The sequence below is a fragment of the Dipodomys ordii genome, unplaced genomic scaffold (assembly GCF_000151885.1).
Source record: "Dipodomys ordii isolate 6190 unplaced genomic scaffold, Dord_2.0 Scaffold218, whole genome shotgun sequence".
Classification (NCBI taxonomy): domain Eukaryota; kingdom Metazoa; phylum Chordata; class Mammalia; order Rodentia; family Heteromyidae; genus Dipodomys; species Dipodomys ordii.
This window is the reverse complement of record NW_012267434.1, coordinates 623,775-635,628: the sequence shown is the minus strand read 5'-3', so window position 1 is coordinate 635,628 and position 11,854 is coordinate 623,775. Positions and strand designations below refer to the sequence as shown.

The following is an 11,854-nucleotide window of genomic DNA, read 5'->3' as shown; positions in this document are numbered from 1 at the left end:
CTTCTGGGGACCAATTACTACCTGACTTATGCCTTTTATGGACCTGCTAGCAGCAATTTTTTTGCCTTTTATTGATTGTACCTTGCCTTTTTAGATATTTACAGAGCATTCTTGTGGAGAGGAAAAGGACCTTTACCAATCAGACTTTCAACCAGCTGCTTCTCAGATGGTACCCAGCCAAACATCAACTCAGGGAAGCCCTATCTTGATTACTCTGCACACTTTCAGCAGGAAGCAGCTTCAGAAGATAGACCCTCACCCCTGCTCCTGGCCCAGTACCTGTACCTATTAAACAAAAAAGGGAAGACTGTTAGCCTGATCTCCTCCACCTGAGAAGACACTCCATCTCTAGCTTTATAATGAAGTATGGACCTTCCTTTGAAGTAGCTGACACAGGGCCATTTGGAGCAGGCAGCTGCAAGCCTTAACAACAGTATCCCTTAAAATAATGTCCCCATTTGGCAAGCTACAACCATAAAAGGCAACAACTGTCTCCCTTAAAGTAATCTCCTGCCCTACAATTACAACCATAAATCTTAGCCCTCACTCAGTACTGGAATTTCATGTTATCTTTAGTTTCTAGCTGTGAGCAGAGTACCCCCTTCCCCTAGTGGAATTCTCCACCCCCAATCCACTTCCCAGCCCTGTATATGACTTGGTCTCTGCACGGTCTTCTGGGCTAAGGCTTTCAATACCCAAACCCTCTATGATCTCATGAAGTATCTGAGATGTGTCTTAAAGACATACCTTAAAGACATTTAAAAAATCCTTCCTTATCTCAAAGCAATTCCTCTTTCCCTTCTTTACTTGCTGATGTCATCTTAGCAGAATAATCAACAATAGCCAAGCCACTTAGCTGAAGCAGAAACTTTAAAGCAACTTACTTTGATTTTTTTTTGCCAGTCCTTGGGCTTGAACTCAGGGCCTGGGCACTGTCCCTGAGCTTTTTGCTCAGGGCTTCACTCATAGTAGGCAGGCACTCTACCACTGAGCCACCTTCCCAGTCCTTTGAATTTTTAAAAAAGAAAGAAAGGAGAACTTTTCTCATAAAAACCAGCCCTAGCTGAAAAGTCCAAGTGTCTTATGTAATTAGCCACCCAAAAGCCAGAAGTATAGGTATATCTCAAGTGGTAGAGTACTAAGGATGGTACCTAGACACTGAATTCAAGCCCTACTACTGGCACAAATATATAAAGTAAAATAAACTGACAATAGACAGATGAGCAGGAATGTACTTACCTATAAATCTATGGGAGATATGCAAAATAGGGGGCTCAAAGAAGGGAGAGAAATGCTCCCCAAACGTTACTAAAGGATGGACCTAAAATGTAAATAACCAGAATGCTAGACAAGACCCAGGAACTCAGAAAGTGTAACAACATGAAGAGTAACTGAGAGCAAAGATAAACTCCTATCTTTTCCTATTTTTAAGTCTGACCCCCTACCTTTACCATATAAATACCTGTATGTGTCTCTCTTCTAGAGCATCCACACTTTGTTAGCTTGTATCTCTGCCCTTCTGTTTGTCTGCATGTCTGCTTCTCTGTTTGCTTGCTTATTTGCCTACTCAATAAAGCTATGCCCAGTTTTCTTACCATTGTGACTTGTCCAGAAATTCCTATTTGGCCATCAGAGTCAAGGACCATAAGTGAAGAGTCCCTACTTTCATTTGTTTGTATTTTTTGTTTTTGTTGGTTGTGGGGCTTGAACTGGGTCTAGGCACTGTTCCTGAGCTCTTCAGCTCAAGGCAAGCACTCTATCCCTTGAGCCAAAGCACCACTTCTGGTTTTCTGGTGGCTAATTGGAGATAAGAGTCTCAAAGACATTCCTGCCCAGGCTGGCTTTGAACTGCAATCCTCAGATCTCAGCCTCCTGAGTAGCTAGGATTACAGGTGTGAGCTACCATCACCCAGCTGAGTCTTTACTTTTAAAGAGAAATTTCAAACCTTCACCTTTACCTGGTGACAAAAGCACTTAGTATTACAAAGCACCATACTTTAGAGTATTATTTTCATATCAACAAAGCCAGTAGTGGAGTTGTGGCTCAAGTTGTAGAGCCCCAACCTTGGATGCATAGCTAAGGAACAGCACCCAGAACCTGAGTTCAAGCCTCAGCACTGGAACAACAATAAAAAATCAGAAGTGAATTAAGTAAATGAGGACAGAGTCATATTCTACACAAAGAACACTGTAAAACAAATTTGTACTTTCAAAAATCTATATGATACATAACAAATGATTGAAAAACACTGATACACAAATGCAAAGCAAGGAGTAATGGTGGCTATATAGGCTGGAGGCACCACTTGAGAACTACTAAATACTCTCCCCAAATCTGGAACACAGCAGGGTAGTGCATGCCTATAATTGCAGCAGGTCAGGAGGCATAGATAGGAGGATTTTGATTCAAGGGCAGCTTAAGCAAAAATGCAAGAACCAATCTGAAAAAAAAATAAACAAGAACATCACAACAACAAAGCCCTGGGGTTGACATAGTCTTTCTAGTAGAAGACAGTGTCTATAGTCTTCATGTCTTCTATGCTTTCCACATACCCATCCATATTACAATGGAACTGAACATAGCTGTAGCTCCTGATCTCTCTGTAGCTATTTGTGAAACTATTCCAGTGGCACTTGAGCACTTTGATGGGAGTCTGGGCCCATATGTAGGCATTTCTGTAAAGTTTTTTCCAGTTGACACTATTGCATACTTGCTTGATTTTGTACCAGGAGGCATAAATGAACAGGTGAGAAGTCTTGTGTTTCAGAGCTTTCTCCCTCATAAGTACATCACATCTGTACACATGAAATTGTTGGCTTGGATTTAGATAGTGCTCTGCCATAAACTCCTTCCTGGAAATGTCATGGCCATGAACAAGTAGCCTGCACTGGAGGCAGAGGAGAGCCACAAGACTGCCCCAGACCTTCAGAGAAGATGCCATGTCAGCTACCAGGGTCACCTGTAAGTGCACAGGGAAGAGAAAAGGAAGTACAATAAAATATTTCTGTGGGTGGAGCTCTACTTTATCAATTAATTAACTGATTAATCAATTAATTTAGTACTATAAGAGCCTGGGCACTGTCCCTTAGCTTTTCACTCTAGACTGGAACTCTACCACAGTTCTGCCTCTGGATTTTGGATGATTAATTGGAGTTAAGAGTCCAACAGAGGGCTGGGAAGGTGGCTCAGTGGTAGAGCACTTACTTTGCATGCATGAGACCTGGGTTCGATTCCTCAGCACCACATAAGCAAAAAAGAAAAAAACTGGAAGTGCCACTGTGGCTCAAGTGGTAGAGCGTTAGCTTTAAGCTGAAGAGCTGAGGAACAGCGTTCAGGCCGAGAGTTCAGGTCCCATGACCGGACCAAAAAAAAAAGTCCAACAGACTTTCTACCTAGCCTATCTTTGAACTATGATTCTCAGATCTCAGCTTTTTGAATACCCTACCAGTGCCTGGCTAGAGCAAAACTTTAAAACTCCTTCCCCTGTCAGTGAAAGTACCTGGGCTTTATTTTACTGAGTGGTTCCCAGGCTACATGGTGATTACTCTCATTAAATAATAAAGTTTATAGGAAATAGAAAAGTATCTGGGGATCTGGGAAGGTGGCTCAGTGGTAGAGTACTTGCCTTGCATGCATGAGGCCCTGGGTTTGATTCCTCTGTACCACATAAGCAAAAAGAAAAAAGCCTGAAGTGGCACTGTGGCTCAAGTGGTAGAGCGCTAGCCTTGAGCTGAAGAGCTGAGAGACAGCGCCCAGGCCCCAGAGTTCAGGCTCCACGACTGGACCCCTTAAAAAAAAAGAAAAAGAAAAGTATCTGGCAGAATATGTAAGCCATGAATGAAATGGGAGGGGGGGAGGAAGTAAGAGAAATATATTAATATATTAATCACCTTGTATGGCCTCTCTTTATACTTAAACTGAGGAACCCATCAATCTCCAGCTAGCTCTAATGAGCAACTAAACTCTTAGGAGATTCTGTGTTCAAAAGAACATAAAATGTATCATTTTCTATTCTTGTGTGTGTGTGTGTGTCTGTGTCTGTGTATGTGTGTGTGTCAATTGAACTCCTGGCCTGGGCTCTGTCCTTCAGCTCTTCAGCTCAAGGCTAGCACTCTGCCACTTAAGCCATGGCACCACTTCTGGCTTTTTCTGCTTATCTGCTGCTGAGGAATCAAACCCAGGGCCTCATGCATGCAAGGGGAACACTCTACCACTAAGCCACCTTCCCAGACCCTCATTTTTTCTTTTTTACCATCTGAAAAATCAGTCTCTACCCAGTGATTCTGAGCCTTGAAATCAATAATCCCATCATGAACTATCATAACTCACCTGGTTCAGATCAAGCATTCACGCTGCTGGTTGCAGTGGTCTTGGTATGAGAATCTGAATAGCCGAGTTTGTATTCTTTTCTTTGTTCCCAAGAAGTCCACGGCAGTAGAGAAAGGAAAGCCCTCATGGTGATGTGGGCGTGGTGAGAGAAAGCATCTTTTTCTGTGAGCCTACCCTCTCATGTGGAACACTAAGTTCACTCTGAGACTAGTCTCAGGCAAAGGGTACAAACATCAAAGAATGAGTCTTGGCACAAAGAAATTTGCAAAGCATGGCAGATTAAGTGGCCTCAGAGAGAGTTAGCTGTAGTTTTAGGAGACAATTGGTGATCTGGTTCCTAAACTCACTTCAATGAGGATAGAAAAGGTATCTAGGCCAAAGTACAAATTATGGATAAACTGAAATACTAAGCCAGGCACTGGTGGCTCATGTCTGTAATCCTAGATACTCAGGAAGCTGAGATCTGACAATTGTGGTTCAAAGCCAGCCTAAGCAGAAAAGCCTATGAGACTCTTATCTCCAATTAAACTCCAAATATCTAGAAGTGAAGGTGTGGTTGAAGTGTTAGAGTTCTAGCCTTGAGCAAAAGTGTTTATGTACAGTGATCAGGCCCTGAATTCTAGCCTTAGGACCGAAAACAAGAAAAAAAGAAGGAAAGAAGAAAGGAAGGAAGGAAGGGAGAAAAGAGAGAAAGAACTGGGGAAGAGCTGAAAAAGACTGTGAAAGGGAGAGAGGGAGTAAGAGAAAGAGAGAGAGAGAGAGAGAGAGAGAGAACCTGAGATACTAAACCAGAATCTAAAGCTTGCTAGGCAAGTGCTCAACCTAGCCTTTTGCTTATATTTGCTTTTGATTTTGTTTTGGGGGGATTTTTTTTGCCAGTCCTAGGGCTTGAACTCAGGGCCTGGGCACTGTCCCTGGGCTTCTTTTGCTCAAGGCTAGCACTCTACAACTTGAGCCACAGCACCACTTATGGCTTTTTTTATATATGTGATACTGAGGAATTGAACCCAGGGCTTCATGTATGCTAAGCAAGTACTCTACCACTAAGCCACATTCCCATCCCTATATTTTGCTTTTGAGTCAGACAGGGTCTCACTAACTTTACCTTGACTGGCTTCAAACTCATAATCCTCTTGCCTCCATCTCCTGAGTAGCTGACAATTAGTGTTTCAAGGAACAAGTTTAAGGGACTGGGGAAATAACTCAGTAATAGAGTACTGACCAAGCATGTTCAAGGCTCTGAGTTTGATCCTCAGCATGGAAAAAATGAATAAAATAAAACAGTAAGCTAAGAAAGTGATCTATGGGGGGCTGGGAAGGTGGCTCAGTGGTAGAGCGCTTGCCTTGCATGCGCTGGGTTCGATTCCTCAGCACCACAATAGCAAAAAGAAAAAAGCCGGAAGTGGCGCTGTGGCTCAAGTGGTAAAGCGCTAGCCTTGAGCTGAAGAGCTGAGGGACAGCGCCCAGGCCCAGAGTTCAGGCCCCATGACCGGACCCAAAAAAATAAAAGTGATCTATGGTTTCTTAAATGCTCATATCCTAAGGCATATTAATTATAGAACAGTGTAGAGCATCAGCAAGTAATTTGGAGACTTATAAAAAGAATGCAAGGGAAAGTAGGTCTTAAATAATAAAGTGCTATGCTAATATCTTCTTTGTGTGTGTGTGGGGGGAGTATGCAGTTTGAACTCAGGGTCAGGTTGCTCTTTTTTAGCTTTTTTTTTTTCCCATAATGTTTTTTTTTTGAGTTTTTTTTATTGTAAAGATACTATATAGAGGGTTACAGATACATGAGTGAGGTAATGAGTACACTTCCTCTTGAACATTGTTAGCCCCTCCATTGTTTTCCCCCTACCATCCCCTCCCTCCCTCCCTTCCCCGAAGTTCTTTTTTTTTTTTGATTGTGATTAAGTGATTACATAATTTCTAAGTCACAAGTTCATTCTAACTTTCCTGGAGCAAATTGTCTATCTCAGTCTGTAATATATAACAGTGTTCACATGTTATACACCATACATGTGATCAGCAGCATGGGGATATTTAGTAGTGGTTCAACCAGATGAGCAGGAGTTCTTTGTTTCTTTTTTAGCTTTTTAGATCAAGATTGGTGTTTTGCCATTTGAGCCACACCTCCATTTTTTATTTTTTGTTGGCTAATTAAAGATGAGTCTCATGGGACTTTTCTGCCTAGTCTGGCTTTGAACCTCAATCCTCAGATCTGTTTCCTCAATAGTTAAGATTACAATCATGAGCCACTGGCACCTTGCTCTATTGTTAATAACATGATATAAGTATGATTGTTCAATCACAAACATTTCCAGTATCAGCAAGTGCTATATTTGTCAAATAAGTGATGTTCTACTTTAGACATGGGAAAACATTTACTGTGAATACCATGAATTCTGTGATGATATAAGGAGGACTGAGATCATGATCAACTAGGTTGTGTGTGTGAGAGAGAGAGAGTGGGGGGGAGCACCAGTATTGGAGCTTCAACTCTCAGGGCCTTATACTCTTCCTTGGCTTTTTCGCTTCAAGCTGCCACTTTACTACTTAAGTCACACCTCCATTTCCAGCTTTTTGGTATTTAATTGGAAATAAGAATCTCATGAAGCAGGCACCAGGGTCTCATGCCTGTAATTCTAACCACTCAGGAAGCTGAGATCTGAGAATCCCAGTTCAAAGCCCAACTGGGCAGGAAAGTCTGTGAAACTCTTATCTCCAATTAACCACCAGAAAACTGGAAGTTGTGCTGTAGCTCAAAGTGGTAAAGCACTAACTAGCCTTGAGTGAAAAGCTCAGGGAAAGTACCCAGACCCTGAGTTTGTTGAAAGTGAATCCAATTGTGAGATACAAAGAAGCCACATTTTGAGAGGTCAAATGGAAGTTTTTATTAAAAGGCCAGCATCTGCAAGCAAACTATTGTCAAAAAGACCTGCAGCCCCTCTAACACATTTAACACTGTTAGAGCATGGAACCATGAGAGCAGGAAAGTCAGAGGAGAAAAACAATACAAACAACCCAGATCAACCCCAATGGAAAGCTGAAGTGGGAGACCATGGTGACTGGACGAGAGCCAGAAAGGACACAGCACATGAGGCCTGGCATGAGGTCTGAGCTGGTCTGAACCTAAACTAGAGTCAGGTCAGGGGCAAGGTCACAGGGAGCTTGGAAGTTTATGACTCACTACTGGCAGGTCCAGTAACCTATTGTCCAAGTCCCACCCCTGCCTCTAAGAATTCAGGCACATTCATCACCTGGGAAGTGGGACTTCCCCTTCTTCCACTAAGAAGACAAGATGGCACCAGTAAAATGAAATTCCCTATCCGCCGCATGACCAAGATGGCACCCGTTAAATCCAGCATCCCCTCTTCAAGCCCCACAACCGACAACAAACAACAACAACAACAAAAACTCATGGATTTTCCTGCCTGGGCTGATTTCAGATCTCAGATCCCAGCTTCCTGAGTAGCTAGAATTACAGGCATGAGCCCCCTGTGCCAGCTAACCACACCATATTTTGGCAGGACTGCTTGCCTTTTGCTCCTGCCCAAAATTTCTCTTCTATCTAAACCTAACACTCATGTCTGTGCCCTGAAGATGAACTGAAGTGTTTTCTGTGTCTCTGTTAGCTGTGGATGCTTGATAGCAAGGTTGATAAATCTTCTTCCCTTTACCATTACTATGTTGGGGCAAGTGGCTGTGCCTAACACGCAGAACATCTGCAATTGGTCTCTTGGCCTAAAACTCTGATTTCCATTTGAAGTAGGATGCTGATTCTAACCAGTGTTATCTTGGCCACATGGTAGATGATATTTATTGTAAATACCCATGATGCTAAAACATTTTTGCCCCTGTTATCAGATGTGCTTTCTGTAAGGTATATTAAATAGGTAGGTTTCATTAGGTAGCTGATGAAGAGAACACCACGCGCTATTCAGGCAGGAAAAAAGTTTATTTACCAAACTGTTTACCCCCCCCCCCACAGCCCGCCATGCATGGTAGAGAAGTATGGCTGAAAAGGAAAGTTGGGGGGAAGGAAGATGGGCCACCCACCTCTGGGCCAGGACTTATCTAGGCCAGGGACAGGAAGAGGTGTGGCCAGGTGGGGGGAAAGGTGTGGCCACACTGGATCTGGATGTGACCTCAGGGTCTGGGACCCTCCTAAGGTCAGATGGGAGGCATGTGACCAGAGGTGGCCTGGGATGTGACCTAGTAGGAGGGGAAGGTAACTGCTTCCAGGTCTGCCAGTTACATGATGTCTGCAAGAAGCTAGTCTCCTGGAAGAAGCATTCTCAGGCAGGGGGCTTGGTAGACCCATGGGGGGAACAGGTGTACCTCGAAGTCAGTGTTGGTATAGAAGGGGCAAGGAGCCCTTTTTATTCTTGACAGGTGAATCCACTGTGACTGTCCCTTGAGCTTGACTGCTATGGGGGTGGTCAGCAAAACCTGGTGATGGCCTGTCCACTTAGGGTGTAAACCAGATGGATTAAGGGTCTTGAGAAACACTTGATCACCAGGCAAAATTGGGGGAGTGGGAAAGGGGCCTTGATGAGGCTGAGGGAGACACTGGTCAGCATGTTGGCATAATGGCACCATTTATGTTAGGTTTCTAAAAAGAGGTAGGCAAGTAATAACAGCATCATGCACGTGGTATTCAGGTAAGGAATAAGTTTATTCATCATTCTGGCTGGCATCAGGCTACCTTGGCCCTCCACACGGCTGGGAAAGGCCTGGGAAAGAGCTAGGAAAGAGAGCTGGGAGGGAAAGAGCTGGGGAAGAGCTGAGAAAGAAAGAGCTGGGAAAGAGCTGAGAAAGACTGGGAAAGAGCTAGGAAAAGAGGTGGGAAAGAGAGCTGGGAAAGAGCTGGGAGAGAAATCTGGGCAAGAGAAGAAAGCTGGAAAAGAGAGAGAGATGGGAAAGAGAAGAGAGCTGGAAAAGAGCTGAGAAGGAAAGAGCTGAGAAAGAGTATCTGGGCCTGGACTAGGCCTTATCTAGGGTATGGGCAGAGAAAGGTGTGGCCACATCAAATTCAAATGTGACCTCTGTGGATGCAGATGTGACCTCTTCCAGGTGTGCCAGTTGCCTAGGTAACGCAGGTACTGGGTGGAGACTTTGCTGCGAGGAGGGTGGAGTCTTCTCGCCATTCTCGCCATCTAGGAGTGGACCTTACACTTTCACTCATGTCTGTGTTGTGTACTATTTCCCTGTATGCTCTTCAATTAACCTTATTTTTCTAAAAAAACTCGTGGTTTTTTTTTGGGGGGGGGGATCCGGTCGTGGGGCCTGAACTCTGAGCCTGGGCACTGTCCCTCTGCTCTTCAGCTCAAGGCTAGGGATCTACCACTTGAGCCACAGCACCACTTCTGGCTTTTTTCTTTTTGCTTATGTGGTGCTGAGGAATTGAACCCAGAGCCTCATGCATGCAAGGCAAGTGCTCTACCACTGAGCCACCTTCCCAGCCCAGTATAGCTAAATTCTATACCAATAATTCTGCATTGAAACCTCAATCATTTTATTTTTTCATTTTTACTATATATTACTGTCTATGAGGAAGTGTAGAGCCTAAAACAAACAAAATAATGCTTATGTGTTTTTAGTCAAACTACCCATTAACATAATGCTTATCTTTAATTCCTGGCTGCTATTCCACATGCTTCATTTTCTGTAGAGTGTGTGATTCAGAAGCGAATGTGTACATCCCTTGGATCCCTATTTTTGTCTTTTCTGGATATAAGCCTGAAACTTGTCCATATGGGAAGAGAGCTTTCTGGAGTGGCTACCTTCCCAGTGTAGCCCAGGTGAAAATAAATTTCCTAGTTTCTCTCACTTTGTGAATTATAGCACTAATAGAGCAGAAAGGAGACACATGGCATAATATACTTGCTCATTAGCTGGTCCAGACCTAAATAGAGTCAGGTCAGGGGCAGGGTCACAGAGCTTGAGAGTTCACAGCCTAAGACTAGAAGTTCCAGTAACCTCTTGTCCAAGCCCCTACCCCTGCCTCTAGGATCTCAGGCACACCCATCACCTGGGAGGTGGGACTCCCCTGCCTCCACCATGAAAACAAGATGACACCAGTTAAACCCAATACCCTATCATCCACTACATGGCGCATGTTAGAATCAACATTCCTACTTGTGCTGAGTTTGCATTTTGCACATCACACTTAGACTTAATAAGTTTCACTCAATTTATTCAACACTTCAAATACAATCCAAACCAGTAACTAACTCATACGCCTAATTCTACTAAGCTCGTCCTGTTAGTATTATGTCCATCTTTGATCCTCAGCTCCACCCAGACCTGAGCTCCTCCCAGACCTGGAGTTCCTTCCCTACAGCTGGCCCCTCCCTCTCTCCACCCAGACCCAGCTGAGCTCTCATCAACCTCACTTCCTACCCCCAGACCTCCTACTGCTTTCTGGATAGTGGAGGGTGCCATGTGCCCCCTCTTGGGGGAAATATGGCTCCTCTAATAAACCTTGTAATCTTTCTCCTGTGCCTTCCTGCCCCTGCGTGGTTCCCTGGGATGGATGTGAGGGATTCTTCATGTCCCACACCCAGAGAAGCTCAAGTGTCACATCACTTGGTCCAGAGGTTGAGGGGAGTCCATCAAGAGTGTCCTCCAGGCTGCTCTGAGTCGCTGAAGGGAAAAGCGGCTGGCTTGCCAGGGTGGCTCCAGCGGAGGGCCAGTCTGGCATGGAGTCACCTCACTTGGGGAGGCCATCTTGCTGTCTCTGCTGCCCTGGGTTTTTTATATGTTTAGGCTGGGCCTTCATTTCTGGCTATGTCTGATTATCAGGGTTGCCTTGGTGGCAGCTTTGCTTCTGGCTGAGTCTGGTGATGGTGATGGGGTAGTTGCCTTGGGGATGGCTCCCTGTGTGTGTCCTTACCTCTAAATTACATAGCTCTAACTTATAACTCCTGATTTTACAGCTGAATATGTCACACTGTTTCACAGCACACACACTCAATACCATTCAATATCCTACTATGTCAGTATTCAATGACACATTATATCGGTGAAAGGATCAATGAAAGGATCCTTCACACCCATGCCAGGGGACCATGCAGAGGCAGGCAGGCACAGGAGAAAGATTATTACAAGGTTTATTAGAGGAGCAATATTTCCCCTGGAAAGAGAGCACATGGCAGCCTCTACTATCTAGGTAGCAGCATGGTCTGGGGGGTAGGAAGTATAAGGAAGTTCAGGTGGGTCTGGGTAGAGAGAGGGAGGGATCAGCAGTATGGCAGGAACTCCAGGGCAGGGAAGCGTCAGATCTGGGTGGAGCTGAGGACCAAAGGTGGGCATAATGCTTACATTCCCCACATTGTTGTTTAATAAAAATAGGGGGTACCTGTTAGGTTTTTAAAAGAGGTAGGGCTGGGAAGGTGGCTCAGTGGTAGAGTGCTTGCCTTGCATGCTCGAGGCCCTGGGTTTGATTCCTCAGCACCACATAAGCAAAAAGAAAAAAGCTGGAAGTGGCACTGTGGCTCAAGTGGTAGAGCGCTAGCCTTGAGC

At 44.4% G+C, this 11,854-nt stretch overlaps 1 protein-coding gene across 1 annotated transcript; it reads right to left on the bottom strand.

Moving 5' to 3' along the window:
* Window positions 1-2,251: 2,251 nt before the first annotated feature.
* On the bottom strand, window positions 2,252-4,487 carry LOC106000438 (epididymal secretory protein E3-beta-like). Its single transcript, XM_013035699.1, has 2 exons — window positions 4,331-4,487; window positions 2,252-2,960 (listed from the first exon to the last, which is right to left on the bottom strand). The coding sequence occupies exons 1-2, from the start codon at window positions 4,346-4,348 to the stop codon at window positions 2,502-2,504; spliced, it is 477 nt and encodes a 158-aa protein (XP_012891153.1). The 5' UTR covers window positions 4,349-4,487; the 3' UTR covers window positions 2,252-2,501.
* Window positions 4,488-11,854: the final 7,367 nt, after the last annotated feature.